This window comes from Cydia pomonella, unplaced genomic scaffold (genome assembly GCF_033807575.1).
Source record: "Cydia pomonella isolate Wapato2018A unplaced genomic scaffold, ilCydPomo1 PGA_scaffold_199, whole genome shotgun sequence".
In the NCBI taxonomy this organism is placed as follows: domain Eukaryota; kingdom Metazoa; phylum Arthropoda; class Insecta; order Lepidoptera; family Tortricidae; genus Cydia; species Cydia pomonella.
The window spans coordinates 568,222-586,922 of record NW_026907839.1 but is presented as its reverse complement, the minus strand read 5'-3'; the positions used below and the strand labels follow the sequence as shown (position 1 = coordinate 586,922).

Below are 18,701 nucleotides of genomic sequence, written 5' to 3'. Positions count from 1 at the left end.
TAGCTCTGCGCGCTCGATCCTTTGCAGTGGGTGGTGCGGTGAGGGGTATAAAGCTCCGCCCACACGCGCGAGGTCATTGGCGTCGAGTGCAGCCTTAACACTACGATATTTCACGGCAATATTAAAATGAATCAAGAAAGATATCGAACTTCCTTATATGACATCTGATTCTAATTGTGATTATGATTCTTGGGATCATAGTGTAGCTCCAGTCTGCATTTCAATCCGATTAAATCTGATAAACAAGCTAACAAGCTGAGGTGTCCCGATCAATTATTATCAATAATTATTTGGCTTATGATTAATCTCTTCCTTTTAAAGGTTTAATGGTCTGAGCTTTTGCATACTAAAATAATTAATAATAAAGTCCTTTTTATTGTTTCTAAAGATGATATTATACAAAATAGATGATATTATATCTGAATTACTTCTGTCATTACATTATGGAAAATAATAACTTGACGCTCGCGTCTTTTAATTGTAAATCCATTAAAAGGTCCTTACAGTATGTAAAAGAGTTGTGTGACACAGTGGATATACTGACGTTACAGGAGACCTGGCTTCTTTGTTTTGACCTTGACATGATACATAGCATACATAAGGACTTCGATGGGATCGCAACGACCTCGGTAGACACGTCGAGCGGTGTTCTTCGCGGACGACCCTACGGCGGCCTAGGCATAATGTGGCGGAAATCTAGATTTCCGAGTGTGACTGTAATCGACTGTGGCAGTGATAGAATTGCCGGTATTAAGGTCATACAAGGAGAGCGTTCTTTTGTCGTGCTAAGTGTGTATTTACCGACGGATGAACCTGAAAATCTTGTAGATTTTACGGATTGCCTATCTAAGATCAGTGCAATAGTTGAGGATAGTGACACTCAAATCGCGTATGTCCTGGGGGACTTTAACGCGCACCCTACCGCGAGATTCGGACGCGAACTCATTCAATTTTGTGCAGAAAATGATATGTGGGAATGCGCCGACTTTAAACTATTAGGTCGCGACGCAGACATTTATACCTACCTCAGCGAAGCACACGGTAGCCGCAGGTGGTTGGATCACTGTTTAGTGACGGGAGCGGGCTGGGCCACAATTAATTCAATAACAGTTAAAAATGACGTATTATGGTCAGATCATTTTCCAATGATAGTTAAAAGCGATATAGGATTGGTGGCCCGTGATCCTTCCACCTGTAGCTCGAATGTATTACCCCAGAGAAATAACGTGCTGTGGGGAACGCGTAACGCTAGTCAGATAAAGAAATATGCTATGTTCTGTGATATTAGACTAAGTAGAATGAAAGAGGAGTATGAATGTGAGGAATGTATGAATGAAACTTGTAATTTGAAAGATCACTATGCATTTATAAATGACTACTATACTAATATAATAAATATTTTACAGAAAGGTGCCGAGCGGAGTGCACGGTCGCATTTTGGTTGCAGAGGACAGGCAAAAAAGGTAGTTGGTTGGAATTACCATGTTCAAGACAGCCATCAACGGGCGAGGGTCAGTTTTCAATGTTGGGCGGTGGCCGGTAAGCCCTCTACTGGACCGGTATATGACAAAATGAGGTTAGACAGAAAACAATTCAAAAATAAGCTAAAATGGTGCCAAAATAATGAAGATAAAATTAAACTTAGTATTCTGGCTACCCATCAAAGAGGGAAAAACTTTGTTAATTTTTGGAAATCTGTTAAAAAAATAAATTTCACCAAAAAGTCGCCGGTTTCAGTGGAGGGCTTACAGGACGGTAAGGAAATAGCGGACATGTTTGCGGGCAGATTCAGGGTTAGTCCCTTGACCGTGGAGAATGTGCCCAACCTTAGTATAAAAGATAACATATTAAAAATGACAGATGTTAAGCAATTCAGTACTAATGATATTATTAGCGTTTTAAAAGCGATGTCCAAGGGCAAGTCACCAGGATACGACGGTCTAAGTATTGAGCACATTCTCCATGCAGGACCGTGGATTGTTACTAGGCTATGCAACCTGTTTAATATGTGTATACGCTATAATTTTTTGCCGGATGCACTTATGAAGACGGTTGTAGTACCTATTGTTAAGAACAAAACCGGGAACCTGGGATCTGCCAGCAATTATCGTCCAATATCTCTAGGTACAGTGGTCGGTAAAGTGTTTGAGCGGCTGCTGCAACCTTTGATTCAGGAGGGGTGTATTATAGATGACGCTCAGTTTGGTTTTCGTCCTGGTCTCTCAACGGATTCAGCCATAATGAGCCTAAAGCATACGGTCAACTATTACACCACACGAGAAACATCAGTGTATGCATGTTTTCTCGACCTAAGTAAGGCTTTTGACTTGGTAAATTATAACTTACTGTGGAGTAAACTTAGGAACACTACAGTTCCTACAGAGGTCACCAATCTGTTGAGATACTGGTACGAAAACCAAACGAACTACGTAAAATGGGGCGAAGCGACTTCTAACGAGTATAGGTTAGAATGCGGTGTTCGCCAAGGGGGAATAACCTCTCCGGACCTTTTCAACCTCTACGTAAATGACCTGATTGTGGGGTTGAGGAGTACCAGAGTCGGATGTCACATAGGTGGCGTCTGCGTTAATAGTTTAAGCTATGCGGATGACATGGTGCTCCTCAGCCCCTCGGCTGAGGGCCTCAGGAGGTTGCTTCATTTCTGTGAGAAATATGCGATCTCTCACGGAATGAAGTATAATAGCTCTAAAACTGAATACCTTGTATTTAGAACGGGAAAGGGTCCGGAGAGGATACTTGACGTGTTTTTAAACGGGTTACCTGTTCGAAGGGTGCAGCAGTTTAAATACCTCGGACATATCTTAACCGAAAACCTGAAGGACGACAAAGACATCGAGCGAGAGAGAAGAGCCTTATCAGTAAGGTGCAACATGCTCGCGCGCAGGTTTGGCAGATGCTCTGACGAGGTCAAAGTGACCCTTTTTAGAGCATACTGTCAAAGCTTTTACACAGGGCAACTTTGGACCAACTTCACCAGGAAAGCAATTAACACCCTAAGGGTTCAATATAACGACGCCTTCAGAATCCTGATGAAGTTGCCAAGGTGGTGTAGTGCGTCGAGTATGTTTGCGGAAGCTCGTGTCCCCGATTTCTTTGCCGTAATTCGGTCTAGAGTGGCGTCCTTTTGGAGTAGGCTGCGCAGCTCTGAGAACTGTATCCTAGCCACGATTAGTGAAGATTTGCACAGTCCAATCTGTAGGTTTTGGCTGTCTCTGCATCAGGATGCGAACCGAAAGTAGTTATTTTATTTTATTTTATTTTATTTATTCGAAATTGTAATTACTTTACTTTTTACACTTTTGTGCCATTTTAAATTGTGAATTCTATGTATAACGTTATTTTATATGGGTGCTTGCCTGAAATAAAATCAATTTATTTATTTATTTATTTTTTATTTATTAAAATAACACAATACTTGAGAAATTCTGATCTTATTCAGAAATGTATCCACCATGGTCTTCTACCGCCTTTGTAATTATTACTATGAGTATGAAGGTTGAAGGTACTTAATATGTACATCTACGACGAGTAGACTCGATTGAGTTGGCGACATCAATTAACATCTACTGCTCGATTCCACTTTCATTTAACAAAATTAAAAGAGTTTTGCATGGCTAGTCACTAGCTATTCTTTAAATTATCTACCACTCCCTTACCTGTTTTTGTTGGAATAAAATACATAATAAAGAAACCACTAGCCCATTCAATTAGTATGCAATTCATTTGAAGTCTTCTCAATAATAATATATTTTAATATTTTTAACCCTAGGTTTGGGTCATCGCATGTACATGACATAGATACATACACAATTCAGAAGTTAAGTTAATATTTATCTAATTAGTTTATATCAAATCGCTAATCTGTGACTGTCCACACTATGAATCAATGGTTGAATAATAATAGGAAGTCCTTATACCTATAGGGTATGGCTTAGGTGCAAACATATATATTATAATAGCCTGGTGGCTTATAGTAAACAGTTTTGCGTTTGCAATTTACTGTTATACAAGTTGATATTTATTGATTCTCTGATGACAATCTCTAGATTGGAATGTTAATTGGGATTGAATCAAGATACTGTGCTGAGTTACATGAACAGAAAAAGTAAGTGAATATTATTTAAACATAATATTTATATTCGGCAGTTCTTTATTCGTTTACAATCCTTTTAACCGTTTATTTTTTAGGACAGCAATATCATGCATGCCAACTGTTAATTCTAGCGAGAGCCCCATTATTGGCAGTTTGCTGGTGCCATTGGAGTGGCTGCGCGATTCTGATTGGGTCTCAATGATGGTCCTGGTCCTTTGAGTTTGGGTAGCCGTGTACATATTATGACATCAAATTGTAATCTGATTTCAAGTGCCTCCTGCATTTTCACTAAGGCACGTTACAGGTTACTACATCTAAATGATACCTACAACTTCTAAGAAACCAACCCGTACCAATACCTTACAACTGTAACAACAAACAACAATGAGGCAAGACATTCCTTAACATCTCTTATGTTATGAGTGGTTCTAGTCCTTCAAACGAAGTGAAAGGGTTGATTTCGAATTTTGAATTACACGCAATGCGAATGCTTCTGATTTTAGCTTAGTGAAGATATGGATGCGCAAAACATACGATTATAATAGCCTAGTTTGGTTGTTTGGAAGATATCGCTCTTCAGCGATAAGACCGCTTGTTGTGCACCATAGTTTGAGTTATGTGCTTAATCTGTATGTTATTTTCGTTTTTATATTGGTGAGCAACAAAGAATATTTTTTTGTACTGTATTATTTTATTAATCTTGATAAAATAAATTTTGTTTCATTCTAAGAGAATATTTATGGATCATATAAGTATAACGAACGAATGTTAAATCTGGTTCCTACCTAATACGTTAAACATGATACATTCGTTTTCTAAAAAGACACGCAGTATAAATTGTTTCCATACACCACGCACACTTGCTCACACGACGAGTCAAATCAGGGCTGAGCTGATAATTTGTGATAAAGCGGATATTCTGCAAGCAATGCGTGTTATACAAAAGCATCATTCATAAGAGATTATGGTCCTTTTCACAAAATGTTATAAACACCAATATAACTAGATCCCGAAGTTACAGAAAATATACCAAATCGGGGGTCAGACCTAAACTGGTTTGTAAGCAACAACAGTCGGCAAGGCATTATATCACTATCCGCATGATAAATAAACTTTAAATTTGATACTATTAACTATAACAACTATTCCGCCAAACAGAACAATGAATGAGAGATTTTGATTCTTATTATTTTAATATTAAAATGTTAATTATTTTGTTAATGAATTGTTGATCAACAGCATGATTTGAATCTGTGATAAAGTCGCTGTTTGAAAGGATGTATCCTGGGTCACAACACAAATTGACCAGCAAATTTTAATTCAAAATGTCGTAAATGTTTATTAGTGCATGATTTTATTTAATTTATATCAAAGATTGGTCAGGCAACTAAATCTAAACACGTAGGTAAAGTACCTTGTCCCCTACATAATCAAATATAAATATCAAAATTAACATAACGTATAGGTACCTAAATATAGATTATAGTTAAACCTCTTGTTTAACTTAAACTTAGGTTTGAGCAGTTTGACCTGTTAGGTATGAGCAGGTATGGTAATGGCACCATTCATTAGACATTTAAGAGAACAATTGGATAATTGCTGACACTTCACCGATAATTGAAAAATTTCTACCGCTTTGGGCGTTAAAATTTGAGTTGAATGTCCTTTCACCTTTTATTATTTTCGACATGTTTAATGAAATATGTAGTTAGGTACTTGGTTTCAATATAATGAAATGTGAGACTTAAGAGTTCTAAGGCTCTTGTTGAAGGTAAAATGTTACTAAGTCAGTGTTTAAAAACTGATGATAAATACTTGTTTTATAGGATTTATAGTAAACACGAATTACGAATGTTTACTGAGACTTACCTGATTCATAAATGATTACTGATTACCTTTTATTATTCAGTAGAGATAACTATATTTTCTGATGTGACAATCTTTGCCACTCTCTCATTCTTTTAACATAGAAATGTTGAATCTGTTTAGTAACGTCACATATAATCATGAGCGTAAAAGTAAAATCTTGAGCGTTGCGAGTGTTTCAAGGCACGTGAGTTGAAAACAAACTTTGCTGCTCTGGTAAAACATAAACATTTTTATCACATCAATTATTGTCAAATACTGGTTCTAAAACATAAAAATTTAAATATTTATATCATTCAAAACCATAACATGAAATTCCATTCCATTCCACTGCTTATAGCTGCTATAGGGCTAATAAACACACTGTTTTCAAAGATTAAAGAGAGCTTTTTAATTCAGACTACCCTTTGTCGCAAAATATTAATAATCGTGAAAGTATGTATTTATATATCTGCTTTTTATAAACTATATTATGATACCTACTGACACTTGCAATCTCTTGTATATCAAAGAGCAAGAATGTTCAGTTAAAATGTATGTAGGTACTCACTCAATTGCCTATGTGCTCAGGTGAACCACTAACATTCGCCTGCTGAATACCTTTTTGGTAGAAATAATATAAATATGGGCTTCATGGTTGAAATAAAACATTAAATTGAATTAAATAAACCAAATATTGTAGCTCTTTAGTTGTACGCGCGTAAATAAATTGACTTTTCATATGTTAGAGATAAATATATGTTACTTTTGATGATGATAACAGTGCATGTGAATAAAAATTCCCAGCATGCTCCACCATGTCGTCAAGCTCACCATACTTATTAACCTATCGAATGAGCTAATGGTTTTACGGATACTGGAAAGCGATATGTAAATGTACTACATACCTATACGAGGCCTGGATGTTAGTGAGATGACGATATGAGTTGTGCTGGTGTCCGACTTTATTACCTACATATAACATGAGTATCACATGATTATCCACCTGGTTTCTTGAGCTTAATAGTCGCCTCCAAACCTCCCCTTATAGCGACCCCTTTCCTCACACAAAGTTTACCTTAAGTTCATATTAGCCTCACTGGATCACTGTTCACTCTGAGTACTGATAACGTTGGTCACAATATACTAGAGACACATCATTATTCTAATAACACCATAAGAACGTTCTTGACTTGATCTAAAAGCAAATATCACTGCCGCGTCGATCTGTTCGCACACAACCTCCTTTTTCCTACTGTCGTTCTCATCTACCCTCTCACCTTCCCTCAAAAAATCCCAATAACCTCGAAGCGGTTACTTAAGTTAAACGTGACTACTAGCGCCATCTACTCCATGACGTTGGCAAATATTAGCGGGTTCGCAATACGTTGGCGACAATAGGCTTGTGTCAACTAACAATGAAACCAATGGATGAATGTTTCTAGGCGTAAATTGTAATATTTAATCAAGGAAAACCGAAATAATTCCTCATAAAAAAATAAGATTAATGTTATTTTTACAAATTAAAATCAAAAAAATACCCCCCTGGCCCCTCCGCCGTGAACGCCAATTAGAACGTATTACGTCACATGGTGATATGCGCCATTGTTGTTGTTGACGTTTGGTTATGATTTTCATACAACAGCACAAGTCACTTCGTTTTTTTTCTATTATTATCATTTTTCGACAAGTTGAGAGTGTTATTTCCACCCATATCGGATAATACTAGCATAAACTGCCATGGAACCTGGATTTATCAAAGCGAACAGCAATAATTTACCCAAAATTGACGCTGTTATGCTAGGCCGATTTTTCGCGTCGAACACTGACTTTTGTTCATCGGAATTTCGTAATGTTAAAACTTCTATGTAAGTATAAACAATACTAAAATACTGCTTATTATCATTTTCACGTATATTTCACTTTAGCACGCAGTCAATTATTATTTGAAGGAATGTATACCAATTGCAAATTAATTGATTTTGAGGTTAGAATTACAATGTAAATATTGAGAGATGATATTGTAAAGACACTACTTTGTCTTAGTGTCTTAAGCCCTATCGCAAGTTTGTGGAATAGTGGGTTTTTAATTGCCTATTTCGAAAGTAAGAATTAGAAAATAATTGTTTGTTTGCTCCCAGGGCAACAAAAAAAGCTTTGGTTTTTTCTTAAGATTTACGAGTTGAATATGTAGTCACTACTTTTTTTTAATAATACAATACATCGAAATGATCTTCACAAAAATAAATTCTCGATGTTGTTGATAAACAATGAGCATCTTTCCTCCTTGCCAGTTTTAACCACTTTCTTCGCATTTTTTCCTTGACCGGAACACGTATGAATAATTTAGTCGGAGTTTTTATACTTGTATTTATACACTGGGGCACTATACAGTTTTTAAAATACGAAGTTTCCATTTTTATTTAAACAAAACAAACTTTCGCCGTAAGTGAACACAATCGCTTGCAACTATGTGACGTCATTCACGACGCCATGACACTTTCTTGTGTTTTTACGTCAGTTTAAAAATATTTTTTTCAAACTTAAAATATGTGTTTTAAATATAATTTTTATCATGAAATATTATTTTTTTGGGGTAATACAGGTACTAAACTATCGAAATAAGCCATTTTTGAAATTTACGACACAGGCCTATTGTAGCGCCACCTATTTAAGGTTTTTTGATGACACTTTTTGGTACATCACCTTCCGTACAAATATCCTTATAGTGATAGATGTCAAAAAGTGACAAGTAACACTTTGCAAAAAATAGGTTTTACAAAAAAAAAGTAAAAATTCTTTTTGAATTCGTTTAAATATTTTTTTTGTGAAATTGACCTAAAATCATATATTTGGGGATCTCGGAAACGACTCTAACAATTAAATTTACTATATGGATTTTCGGAGGCGAAAAATCGATCTAGCTAGATCTTATCTCAGGGAAAACGCGCATTTTTGAGAAGCTCGGTCTCCCAATTATTTATATTTGCTGATTACAAACTATGAATGGACTTCACTAGAATTAAATCGACCGGGATATAAACCGGGATATTACCTTTTATATTGTATGTGAGCTCCTGATATTTCGACGCAGGTACATCCATCTTGTTCACGGGTAACTGGAGATAGCGGGTGGGTGTCAAAGTCTACCCTCATTTGTACGCGTCGGCTGCGTTCGCTTTCAACGTTACCACTTATATCCCGGTCGATTTAAGTCTAGTGAAACTAACCGTGAATCATTCAAAACTGTTATGAGTGGACTTATTTTTTACTTAATTATAGAATACATGGTAATTATACCGTAAGAGGCTGTCGGGCTGCGAGGGTATTGGGAATGCTTGTGACCTGGGCTCTGGTATCGGACACTTCAAATCTTCAAGCATACGCTGGCACATTTCGGTACATTGGGCGATATCTGTCAATAAAACAAAATGTTTTGCTAAAGGTAACTGGAAAATAAGTTTTTGGCAAAAATTTCATATTTGGTACAAGCTTTTATCGCTGACTGTACTTCTATTTCCACAGGCGACTAATACTCATCGAGCAAATTCTAAAAACCCCAAACACAATTAGGTTGCGTTGTTTTATCACAGAGTTCCTATGTCCACCTCTTGTCTCCATCATCAGATCAGCTCGATGGTACCATAATATTGCATTGTCACCCGACTTACATATGTATGCAAATTTTCAGCTCAATCGGAAACCGGGAAGTGGATCAAATTTAACTTGCAAGATTTGATCACAAACAGACAACGGTCAGGTGAAAGTAAATAAAAGCTTGTAATAATAAATAAAAATCGAAAATTGATACAGGGATAGAGGAGTTCGATTTTTCAATGTTAATAAATAAATAAATATTAGGGGACAAGGAGTTCGATTTTTCAATGTTAATAAATAAATATTAGGAGACATCTTCCTGTAAAATGTGTCGCCTAGATTATGATGGAAAATAAACGCTCGGTGTAGTTTTCTGGTTTAATACAGGGTGATTCATGAGACGTGAGCAGGCCCAAGCATACACAACCAGCAAATGTTAATGAATCGTTCACCGTCATATTTAGAATAGAATAGAATAGAATATAATAGAAAAACGTTTATTGCAAAACCATCTACAAACAGCACGACATCAGTAAAAGAAAAAGTGAAAGAAAGAAGATCTAATAAACTAAACAGTTATAACTACTTGTAACCTATACTAACATGCAATAGTTACAGTGATGATGCTGCAATAGAGGCTACAAATGGATTTCAATGGATGAATTTTTTGATGATAATAGTCTGGATTGTGAAAATGATTGTTTATGAATTTTATGATATTATTGATTAATTATTGTTATTTATTTATTTTCGTATGACTGATGATTACCAATGATTTTGTAAATATGCTTCTGCATTAATTATTTATATTTTAATACTTATATACTTGTTTTGACATTTAATTATTTCTAGATATTAATGTAAATTATAATTTATAATTTTAAGTCCTAAATTGTACACCCTAGCAGGGTATCATGTACCTACTTGACTATATTTAAGACCAAAATGTACAAATGAACATGATTCAATGGAATAAATGATATGATATGATATGATATGCTCTAACATATATATTTGACGACCGGTTTGGCCTAGTGGGTAGTGACCCTGCCTACGAAGCTGATGGTCCCGGGTTCAAATCCTGGTAAGGGCATTTATTCGTGTGATGAGCATGGATATTTGTTCCTGAGTCATGGGTGTTTTCTATGTATTTAAGTATTTATAAATATTTATATATTATATATATCGTTGTCTAAGTACCCTCAATACAAGCCTTATTGAGCTTACTGTGGGACTTAGTCAATTTGTGTAATAATGTCCTATAATATTTATGTCCTATAATATTTATATATGCTACAGCGCTGGTCTTCCTTGGAGCCCAGGGCAAGTAGCTCAGAACAGTAAAGACAATGACAGACAGTGATTTAGCAAGTAATATTTAATACCTACAAGTTAGAAACGAATGCATAGAAAAATTTCAAAGCGGAAGTGAGTGGGTTGGAAATATCTAAAAATATATAAAAATATAAACAGGTAAAGTCAGACATATATTTAGTTTAATATGTAGTGGAGCATATACATAAAAAAGGCAACTCGCTAAAGATAAATAAATAATTCAATTTATAACATAAAATAATCATGATCTATCTAAGGTGCATGTAACGCGAAGAACACGGCAGTTAAAACCTGAAAAGATATTGTTTAAATTTAAGTTTAAAAGTGAATAATGTTTTAGAGTTACGTATTGGAGGGGGTATGTTATTTAAGTAAAACAATCACGCTTTTTTCTGTTATCTATGTTTTTTAAAGACAAATTTGATTATCTACAATCATGGACACCCTACAACACGTAATTAACAAAGATAAAACCTCTTTAACCGTTATGACAGCAGTTTGATTATGAAGAAAATAAATGAGTGAGATACGATTTTTCAAAAGTAACCAGACTCCGATGACATTCAATTTGTCATTTGTTATCGAAAAACAAAGAGGTTAACCTCTGGAGTTGCAAGCGTACATAGGCTACGGAGACAGCTTACCATCAGGCGGACCGTATGCTTGTTTACCACCGACGTAGTATAAAAAAATATATATGTGCGCCTGCACATTCCTCTGCGTCTTTTCCCTATCAATCTTGCCCTCCACCTCCAGCATGTTTAAAAAAAATGTGTCGTGCCGTATCAGATGGCCAACCATCTTGCCCCTTCTGTTAGCTGCTGTGTCTAACAGGCATCTCTTCTCTCTGCCTTGCTCAGTACCTCTTCGTTCGTTTTCATTTCTGTCCAGCTAATCCTTAGCATCTAACCTAACCATAATAAGTTTAATTAATATAATAGTATGTACCTAAATGATACCAAGTGTGTAAGTAGTTGATAAGAAAATAAAGAGACTTTTTATTTTATTTATTTATTATTTATTATAATCCTTAGCATCATCCGCCAACAACAAAGACCTCCAATAGCCCTCTGTCCCGTTGTGTCAGTGTCCACGTCACACACGCGTATAAAGCAACGCTCCAGATATTTAAAGCCTCAAGGTACTTATATAAAACCTATACAATAGGGTTGTTTCCAATTTTTTGAAACACTTGTATTACGTTCTATATTAACTAAAAGTTGCCCTAAAATTCAACTTTTATACTAAAAACGGCTTTAAATATGTTAAATTAACAAAATATATTTTGACAGATGCTTTCGCGCCCAAAACGCTTTTTTTTTTTTACGATCCTTTGTTATTATTATACCTAATCATAATCATAATCTTTATTGTTTGTGAGAAATGGGTTACATTGCCGGTAATTACTATTGTAACAATTTTACATGGACTCGCCAAGACTCTACCTTTACAGGTGTACAAACAAACATTTCCTTAAAACGAAGCATTAATACACAAATAAATCACAATCTTACTATTAATAAAAATCATGCAATAACAAAAATGAAATAAAATAAAATTGAAGTCAAATACAAATCATAATTCAAAAAACATAAAAATCATCATCATCTAAATCATAATTTAAAAAATCATTAATACTATAAAAACATCTCTGTACTAGCCAAGCTTGGACTTGTGATTTAAATATATTCAAATTGAAAATTGTGTGACGTCACAGTTTACGGTTTGACACATAACTACATACACACGTAGAAGATACGAACTGTCAACTGACATTTGTCATTTGTTGTTTATCGCCTAACTGTCAACAGTGTCAATCCGAGAGTTGTGACGTCATCAGAATCTTCAATGACGTTTCGAGTTTGGTCACGTGACATGTGCGAAAAGATATTTTAAATTCAATATGTATTTACAAAAATATGGTCATTACAGGTCCCCTAAAAGTAGTTTTTAACATGTTCTTATAATCCAAAAGAATTTATTGGGATAAACTTCTGCCCTAAGATTTGTAGATGGAAACAACCCTATTGTTGACTGACTATGCAGTAGATACTAGTTACCTACCGGTTGTATCGTTTTGTATGAGATTCTGCGTCTGGTAATAGATGAAGTTGATGAGCCGACGCGCCTGCGTGACGACGTCCGAAACGCAGTAGCAGACGGGACAGGTACGAGGGTCCGTCGCCGGCACTGCGGTCTCTGTCTTGCTATGTAAATGTACAACAATACTGTATTAATCCTTAAGAGGGAAAAATATCTTTTCAAATCTAACGAAATAACGGTAATTTTTCTATGAAATTCCATTTCGGGAGAAAACATTTTCCACTAACTAAATCTTAACAAATCACTTTGATTTTGATGTCGATCGCTTCAGCATAATATATTCTAGATATATAGTCTTTTTTTTATTTGCAAATTTTGAAAAAAAAATTTTTCCTTTAAACCTAATTTTTATTGTGTCAATAACATACTAAAAAATCATGGAGATGGAAAATATTTAGAAGTGGAAAAACGTTTTCTCTTTTTGTATGGACGATCCCGTGGTATACTTATACACCGTGTTTTTATTGAATTCCGTTAACTTCGGGGTATCAGTAAGAACGTTAAAGGAAACTAAATGGGATAGTTAATTTAAAAAAAAAACTTTTATTTTTTTTTATTACCTATTATTAATATTATAAAAGTAATCAAATTTTGCATATAGCGTTGTTGTAACACGGGCATTACATTTAACTCAACGAAACAATTGAAAACTGTGACATATCAATGTCATTTCGAACATCGATCGTCCGAAATGGTATTTATGTTTAGTAGCAAATGTGTTTGTTATCTCATACTAAACACTAATCAATATGTAAACAGGCCCTAAGGCAAGTGTACACGCTCGTAAGGGCCTTATAAGATAAAAATCAAATATTGATTATCTCCCAAATGGAGTTAATTAGTTAATGAGAAAGTTACTTAATTTAAGCTCAGGGATGCACCCTTGAAATTAACGGAAAAAAAAAATGTAGTGTGTATAGTTTACATTTGCCCCACTTAAATATTTATTTTATTCTGTTTGTAGTATTTGTTATTAAAGCGGCAACGGAAATACATCATCTGTGAAAATTTCAACTGTCTAACTATCACGGTTCATGAGATACAGCCTGGTGACAGACGGACGGACGGACAGTGGCGTCTTAGTACCTAATAGGGTCCCGTTTTTACCCTTTGGGGACGGAATCCTAAAAAGGATCCATTTAAGAGGCTGTCAACACCCAATGTCCTTGAAATTGATGTTACTTAACAGTTTTTTAAGAAAGACTATTTGTTTTAGTCAAGTAAGAAAAATATATGTTCATATTAATTATATTTCAAAGACCGTGGTTGTACTCGATACATGATTGAACGAAATCGGCTCGATAGAAAATAATTTCAAAGATTGGTCTTAAAATCACAATTAAACGGTTCTATGTCTTTATTGTTTTGACTTATGGGTCTGCAATTAAAATCACAATTTCAAAACATTTATATCTAAACCGCTATTGAGTAAAATATTACACTAATAATCCACTTTTTTTTACATAAATATTTTTCTTATTATTCCCTTGCCCAGGCCCAGTAACATGCGACAGTGCTATCTCATTTACTCCGATACAAATAGACAGTGTGCGCGCTTTATGTATTGACAGCCTCTTAAGGCCATATTATTAATAACATAGTTACAGATCAGATGTCATTGTTAGTATTATAGGTATACCGACACCGACTGATCCTATCGGTCACCGGACAATACGGATAATATCCCGTTCACAAAATGCATCTTTTATACTTAAGGTAATCCCCTCCTTTTTATTACCACACCTCCTGTCAAAGGAGCAAAGCTCATCCCCACTTCTTAGCAAAGAGCATTCGAAATAGAGGTGGACTGTCAAATAAAACTTTGTAGCCACAGTAAATTTACTGCTATCTTTCGACACATGATTTAAAACTTTTAAGAACGCCATTTCACTTTGATCCTTATTGTTTCACTGATATGTGTTAAATTTGTTAAATATCAAAAAGTGGCGCTGAAACGATGCTGCCATGCCATACCTTTGGCCTATGCTCTATTAGATGGCGTCACTTTTTGATATTTAACAAATTTAACACATATCAGTGAAACAATAAGGATCAAAGTCAAATAGCGTTCTTAAAAGTTTTAATCATGTGTCAAAAGATGGCAGTAAATTTACTGTTGCTACAAAGTTTTCTTTGACAATCCACCTCTATTTCAAATTATCTTTACTTCTTAGATACATGGCACATCAAGAATAAGCCGGCATCTCGCTCGTTTCTTCCTAGAACGTGCAGAATGTGGAATGAGTTGCCTCCTGAGGTCCTTTGCGCTACGACACGGGATTCTTCAAGAAGCGGGTATTTAGGGTTCTGAAGGGTCGGCAACTCGGCAACGCTTAAGTGGCTCCTATGGTGTTGCTTCCGTCCATGGGCGACGATGACCGCTGATCACAAAAAAGAAAATTTATCCCTTCCACAAAGTAATATGGAAGGGATATTTTGCCGTTGGTGTTTTATGTTGTACCTACTCACAACAGCTTAGAAACAAACCTGTTATCCTGTGAGGAGGTAGTGTCAGATTGTGCTCGGACACGCTCAATAACCCCGTGCACGGGAGCGCGTCGACGACGGCGGCGCTGCGTACGCGCAGGCCTTGCTCTTCGAGCCGATGAACAACCTTTAATTATGAAAAGAATACTTTGACGACCGGTTTGGCCTAGTGGGTAGTGACCCTGCCTACGACGCTGATGGTCCCGGGTTAAAATCCTGGTAAGGGCATGTATTCGTGTGATGAGCATGGATATTTGTTCAGAAGTCATGGATGTTTTCTATGTATTTAAGTATTTAAGAATATTTATATATTATAATATATATCGTTGTCTAAGTACCTACCCTCAACACAAGCCTTATTCATTTTATTGTGTATTTAAATAAAAAAATAAAATAAAAAATTATTTAATACTGTTTTATATGAACAGCCGCCATCAGATATATCGGAGCGGCGAAAAGAAGAGTTCACAATATCTGAACACGCACTCTAACGCCTTGACAATAAAGGCGTGTTCAGATATTTGTGAGCGCCTTGGCCGCCCCGATATATCTGATGGCGACTTAGAATTGTTTTAAAAAGTTGTGTTGTGGTATTTTACCAACCTCTGAAGATGCGTTTAGCACAACTTGCGCAGAAAATGACGCCTCTAAATACCTCCGCACCGTGCAGGTCGGTTTCGCTGCACACGTCTGAAAGTTACACACACAGGCATACAAGTTGACTCGTAATAGAGGGTGAGACAGCGTTATTTCAATTATTTATTCATGTAGTATACGTGCTTATGATCGACCCCACCGCAGCCGAAAAGACGTTAACGCACCGTCTCTTAGGTAGCAAATATGCGATGGAACACAAGACGCTGCATAGGGAACTTCTTATACGCTGTGGGGTGGCCGGTGCTTAATGTCTTAGGGCCACGGACACTAGCGTCTTTTGAGCGTCGACGTCCAGTTAGCGCTATGTAAAATGGCGTCGCTGCGCAGTTGCGCCAACGTTGCGTCGAGCAGCAGTCATAGAGTCAGAGACGTTAGTGTGTGGTCTCTCTAAATGCCTCTCTTGTGAAATGATCCGTTTAAATATTGCCTGTTTAAACATGTAGCACCTGATACGCCTGATTTGCTTGACCCCTTTTTAGTTCCAATGATTTTGATTAGGAAACAAATGCAAAAGTGGGAGTGGAATCTTATAACAGCTTCGGCTGTCTCGCTTAGATTTGTTTAGATTGGAAGTTGAAGTTTTCATAGCTCTGACTTAAAACGCATTTCCTAAATAACAACTTCTACGACGAATTCCGAATATCCCGTATTGAGGGGTGTACGCAGAGTGCGCGTGGAACCCCATAGTCTTGAGGGGATGACGAAGAAAACAGCAAACATGTAAATGTATTGCAAAATAATGAGAGACATAGGCTATAGGTACATTACTTCAGTAGGAGCGGAGCTTATTCCAATTACATGTTAACGTGACGAGGTAGGATTTCAGAAAGAGGATGGATTTAGCGTCTGACAGTTATAGACAACTTTAGTGTTGTCATGTTGCATCAAGTAAGGCATAGAGCACATATTAAGATTAAGTAATGCATACACTGACCGACCATCTTAATATCCCGTATATCAACACCGCTGCAGAATACGCAGAAATGGTGACAAAATCATCTGTTTGTGAATACATATTTACCCCTAACCTCCTTCCCTTCCCCCCCCCCCCCCCCTTCCCCGTAACTACCCCATTGTCCCGTATCAGTTCCTGGCAACCCAAATATAGTCTTTAAGACAGGTATTATGTACTCACAACACTTCCGACAATGTCTGTGGTAGCTGTATCCTCTGAAGGCAGCGTCGCTGTTCCGCACGGAGTGGCTGCAGTGCTGGCACACCTCGTAGCTTCTAGAAACCATCCAAATTTCAGATTCGATCAGCAGAATTGAGATAGATCGGAAATTGGTTGGCTAAATCACTGATTTAGGGCCACCCTACACTAGCGTCTTTTGAGCGTCGGGGTGTAGCCAGCGCTATGGAAAATGGACAGTTACACCAACGCTGCGTCGAGCAGCAGCCGTAGTTGACTAGACGCCGACGCTCGGGAGACGCTAGTGTGGAGTGGCTCTTACCAAGGTATGCTATTTTTCTGCTCAACGGAGCCGGAATTAAATCGGCAACTTAGCTCAGCGCCGCTTTTCGACTGGAGGGCAGAAAATGACAAAAACCATTCTTTTACATGTTGCACACAATCACGTGCGCGATTGGTCGCAACTAGTTGCGTTAGACTGCACGATTGGCTCGAATTCGTGTGCGTGACACCGCTGTACTGGCCCCATTCTTATTGTAAGGCCCGTCCTTAGATATATGTCTATGTCCCTACCTATAATTTTCATTACGAGCTACATATATATGAGAATGGGTAGGGGACGTTTATTTATAATCGAACCGAAGATAAATAAGTAATTTACATGCTTCTTTAGTTTGATTTAATTTAGAATCCTATCCTGGAATAACCTGTTACTGAAATACTTACGGCATTTTCTGTTTTTTTTCTACATTTTACGTTTTTATTCTGTGTATATTCTACACCAAAATTTTGGTATCCTAGCCTAATATGACGGATGACATGGTTTTGTCATATTGGAATGGTATTTTATCTTTTGACAGACGTTTAGTGGCCTGTACGAGACTCACAAACATTCCATATGTTTGGAAAAAGGATTGCTTCTCGTATAGGTGAGTTTTCAGAAAATAGTTTACCCAATTAAGAAAAGTTAATCATAATCACCGTCAATATTGGAACGATAATTAAGCATTAAGCTTCAATAAACACTTGGTCTTGGTTCATTTCATAAGCGATATTCGTTCGTTTCGTCGCAATGCGTGATTTATGTATGCATGCCAAAATGCAGCTTTCTAGCACTAACGATCACGGAGCAAAGCCTCGGACGGACGGACAGATGAACATGGCGGAATTATAATAGGTTTCTAGGTGACTACGAAACCCTAAATAAATCCATAAGTCCCGTGGGAGTAAAATGGCTATGCGTGAAATAGCACACTTACTGAGCAAGTGCGATGAAAAGACTCTTACTCGAGTTGCTTCAACTTCCTAACTTGTAATTTAATAAAAAAAATATATATATTATAGGACATTATTACACAAACTGACTAAGCTCAATAAGGCTTGTGTTGAGGGTACTTAGACAGCGATATAAATACTTAAATACATAGAAAA

At 36.6% G+C, this 18,701-nt stretch overlaps 1 protein-coding gene across 1 annotated transcript; it reads right to left on the bottom strand.

The window, feature by feature from the left end:
• Positions 1-9,259: 9,259 nt before the first annotated feature.
• Positions 9,260-18,159, bottom strand: LOC133533680 (uncharacterized; the record flags this gene model as incomplete). The annotated part of the gene is made up of 6 exons (XM_061872705.1): positions 17,997-18,159; positions 17,274-17,368; positions 16,085-16,171; positions 15,482-15,608; positions 12,956-13,098; positions 9,260-9,374 (listed from the first exon to the last, which is right to left on the bottom strand). Coding segments are annotated over exons 1-6 (572 nt in total), but the record flags the coding sequence as incomplete, so codon positions are not given.
• Between the last annotated feature and the right edge of the window lie 542 nt (positions 18,160-18,701).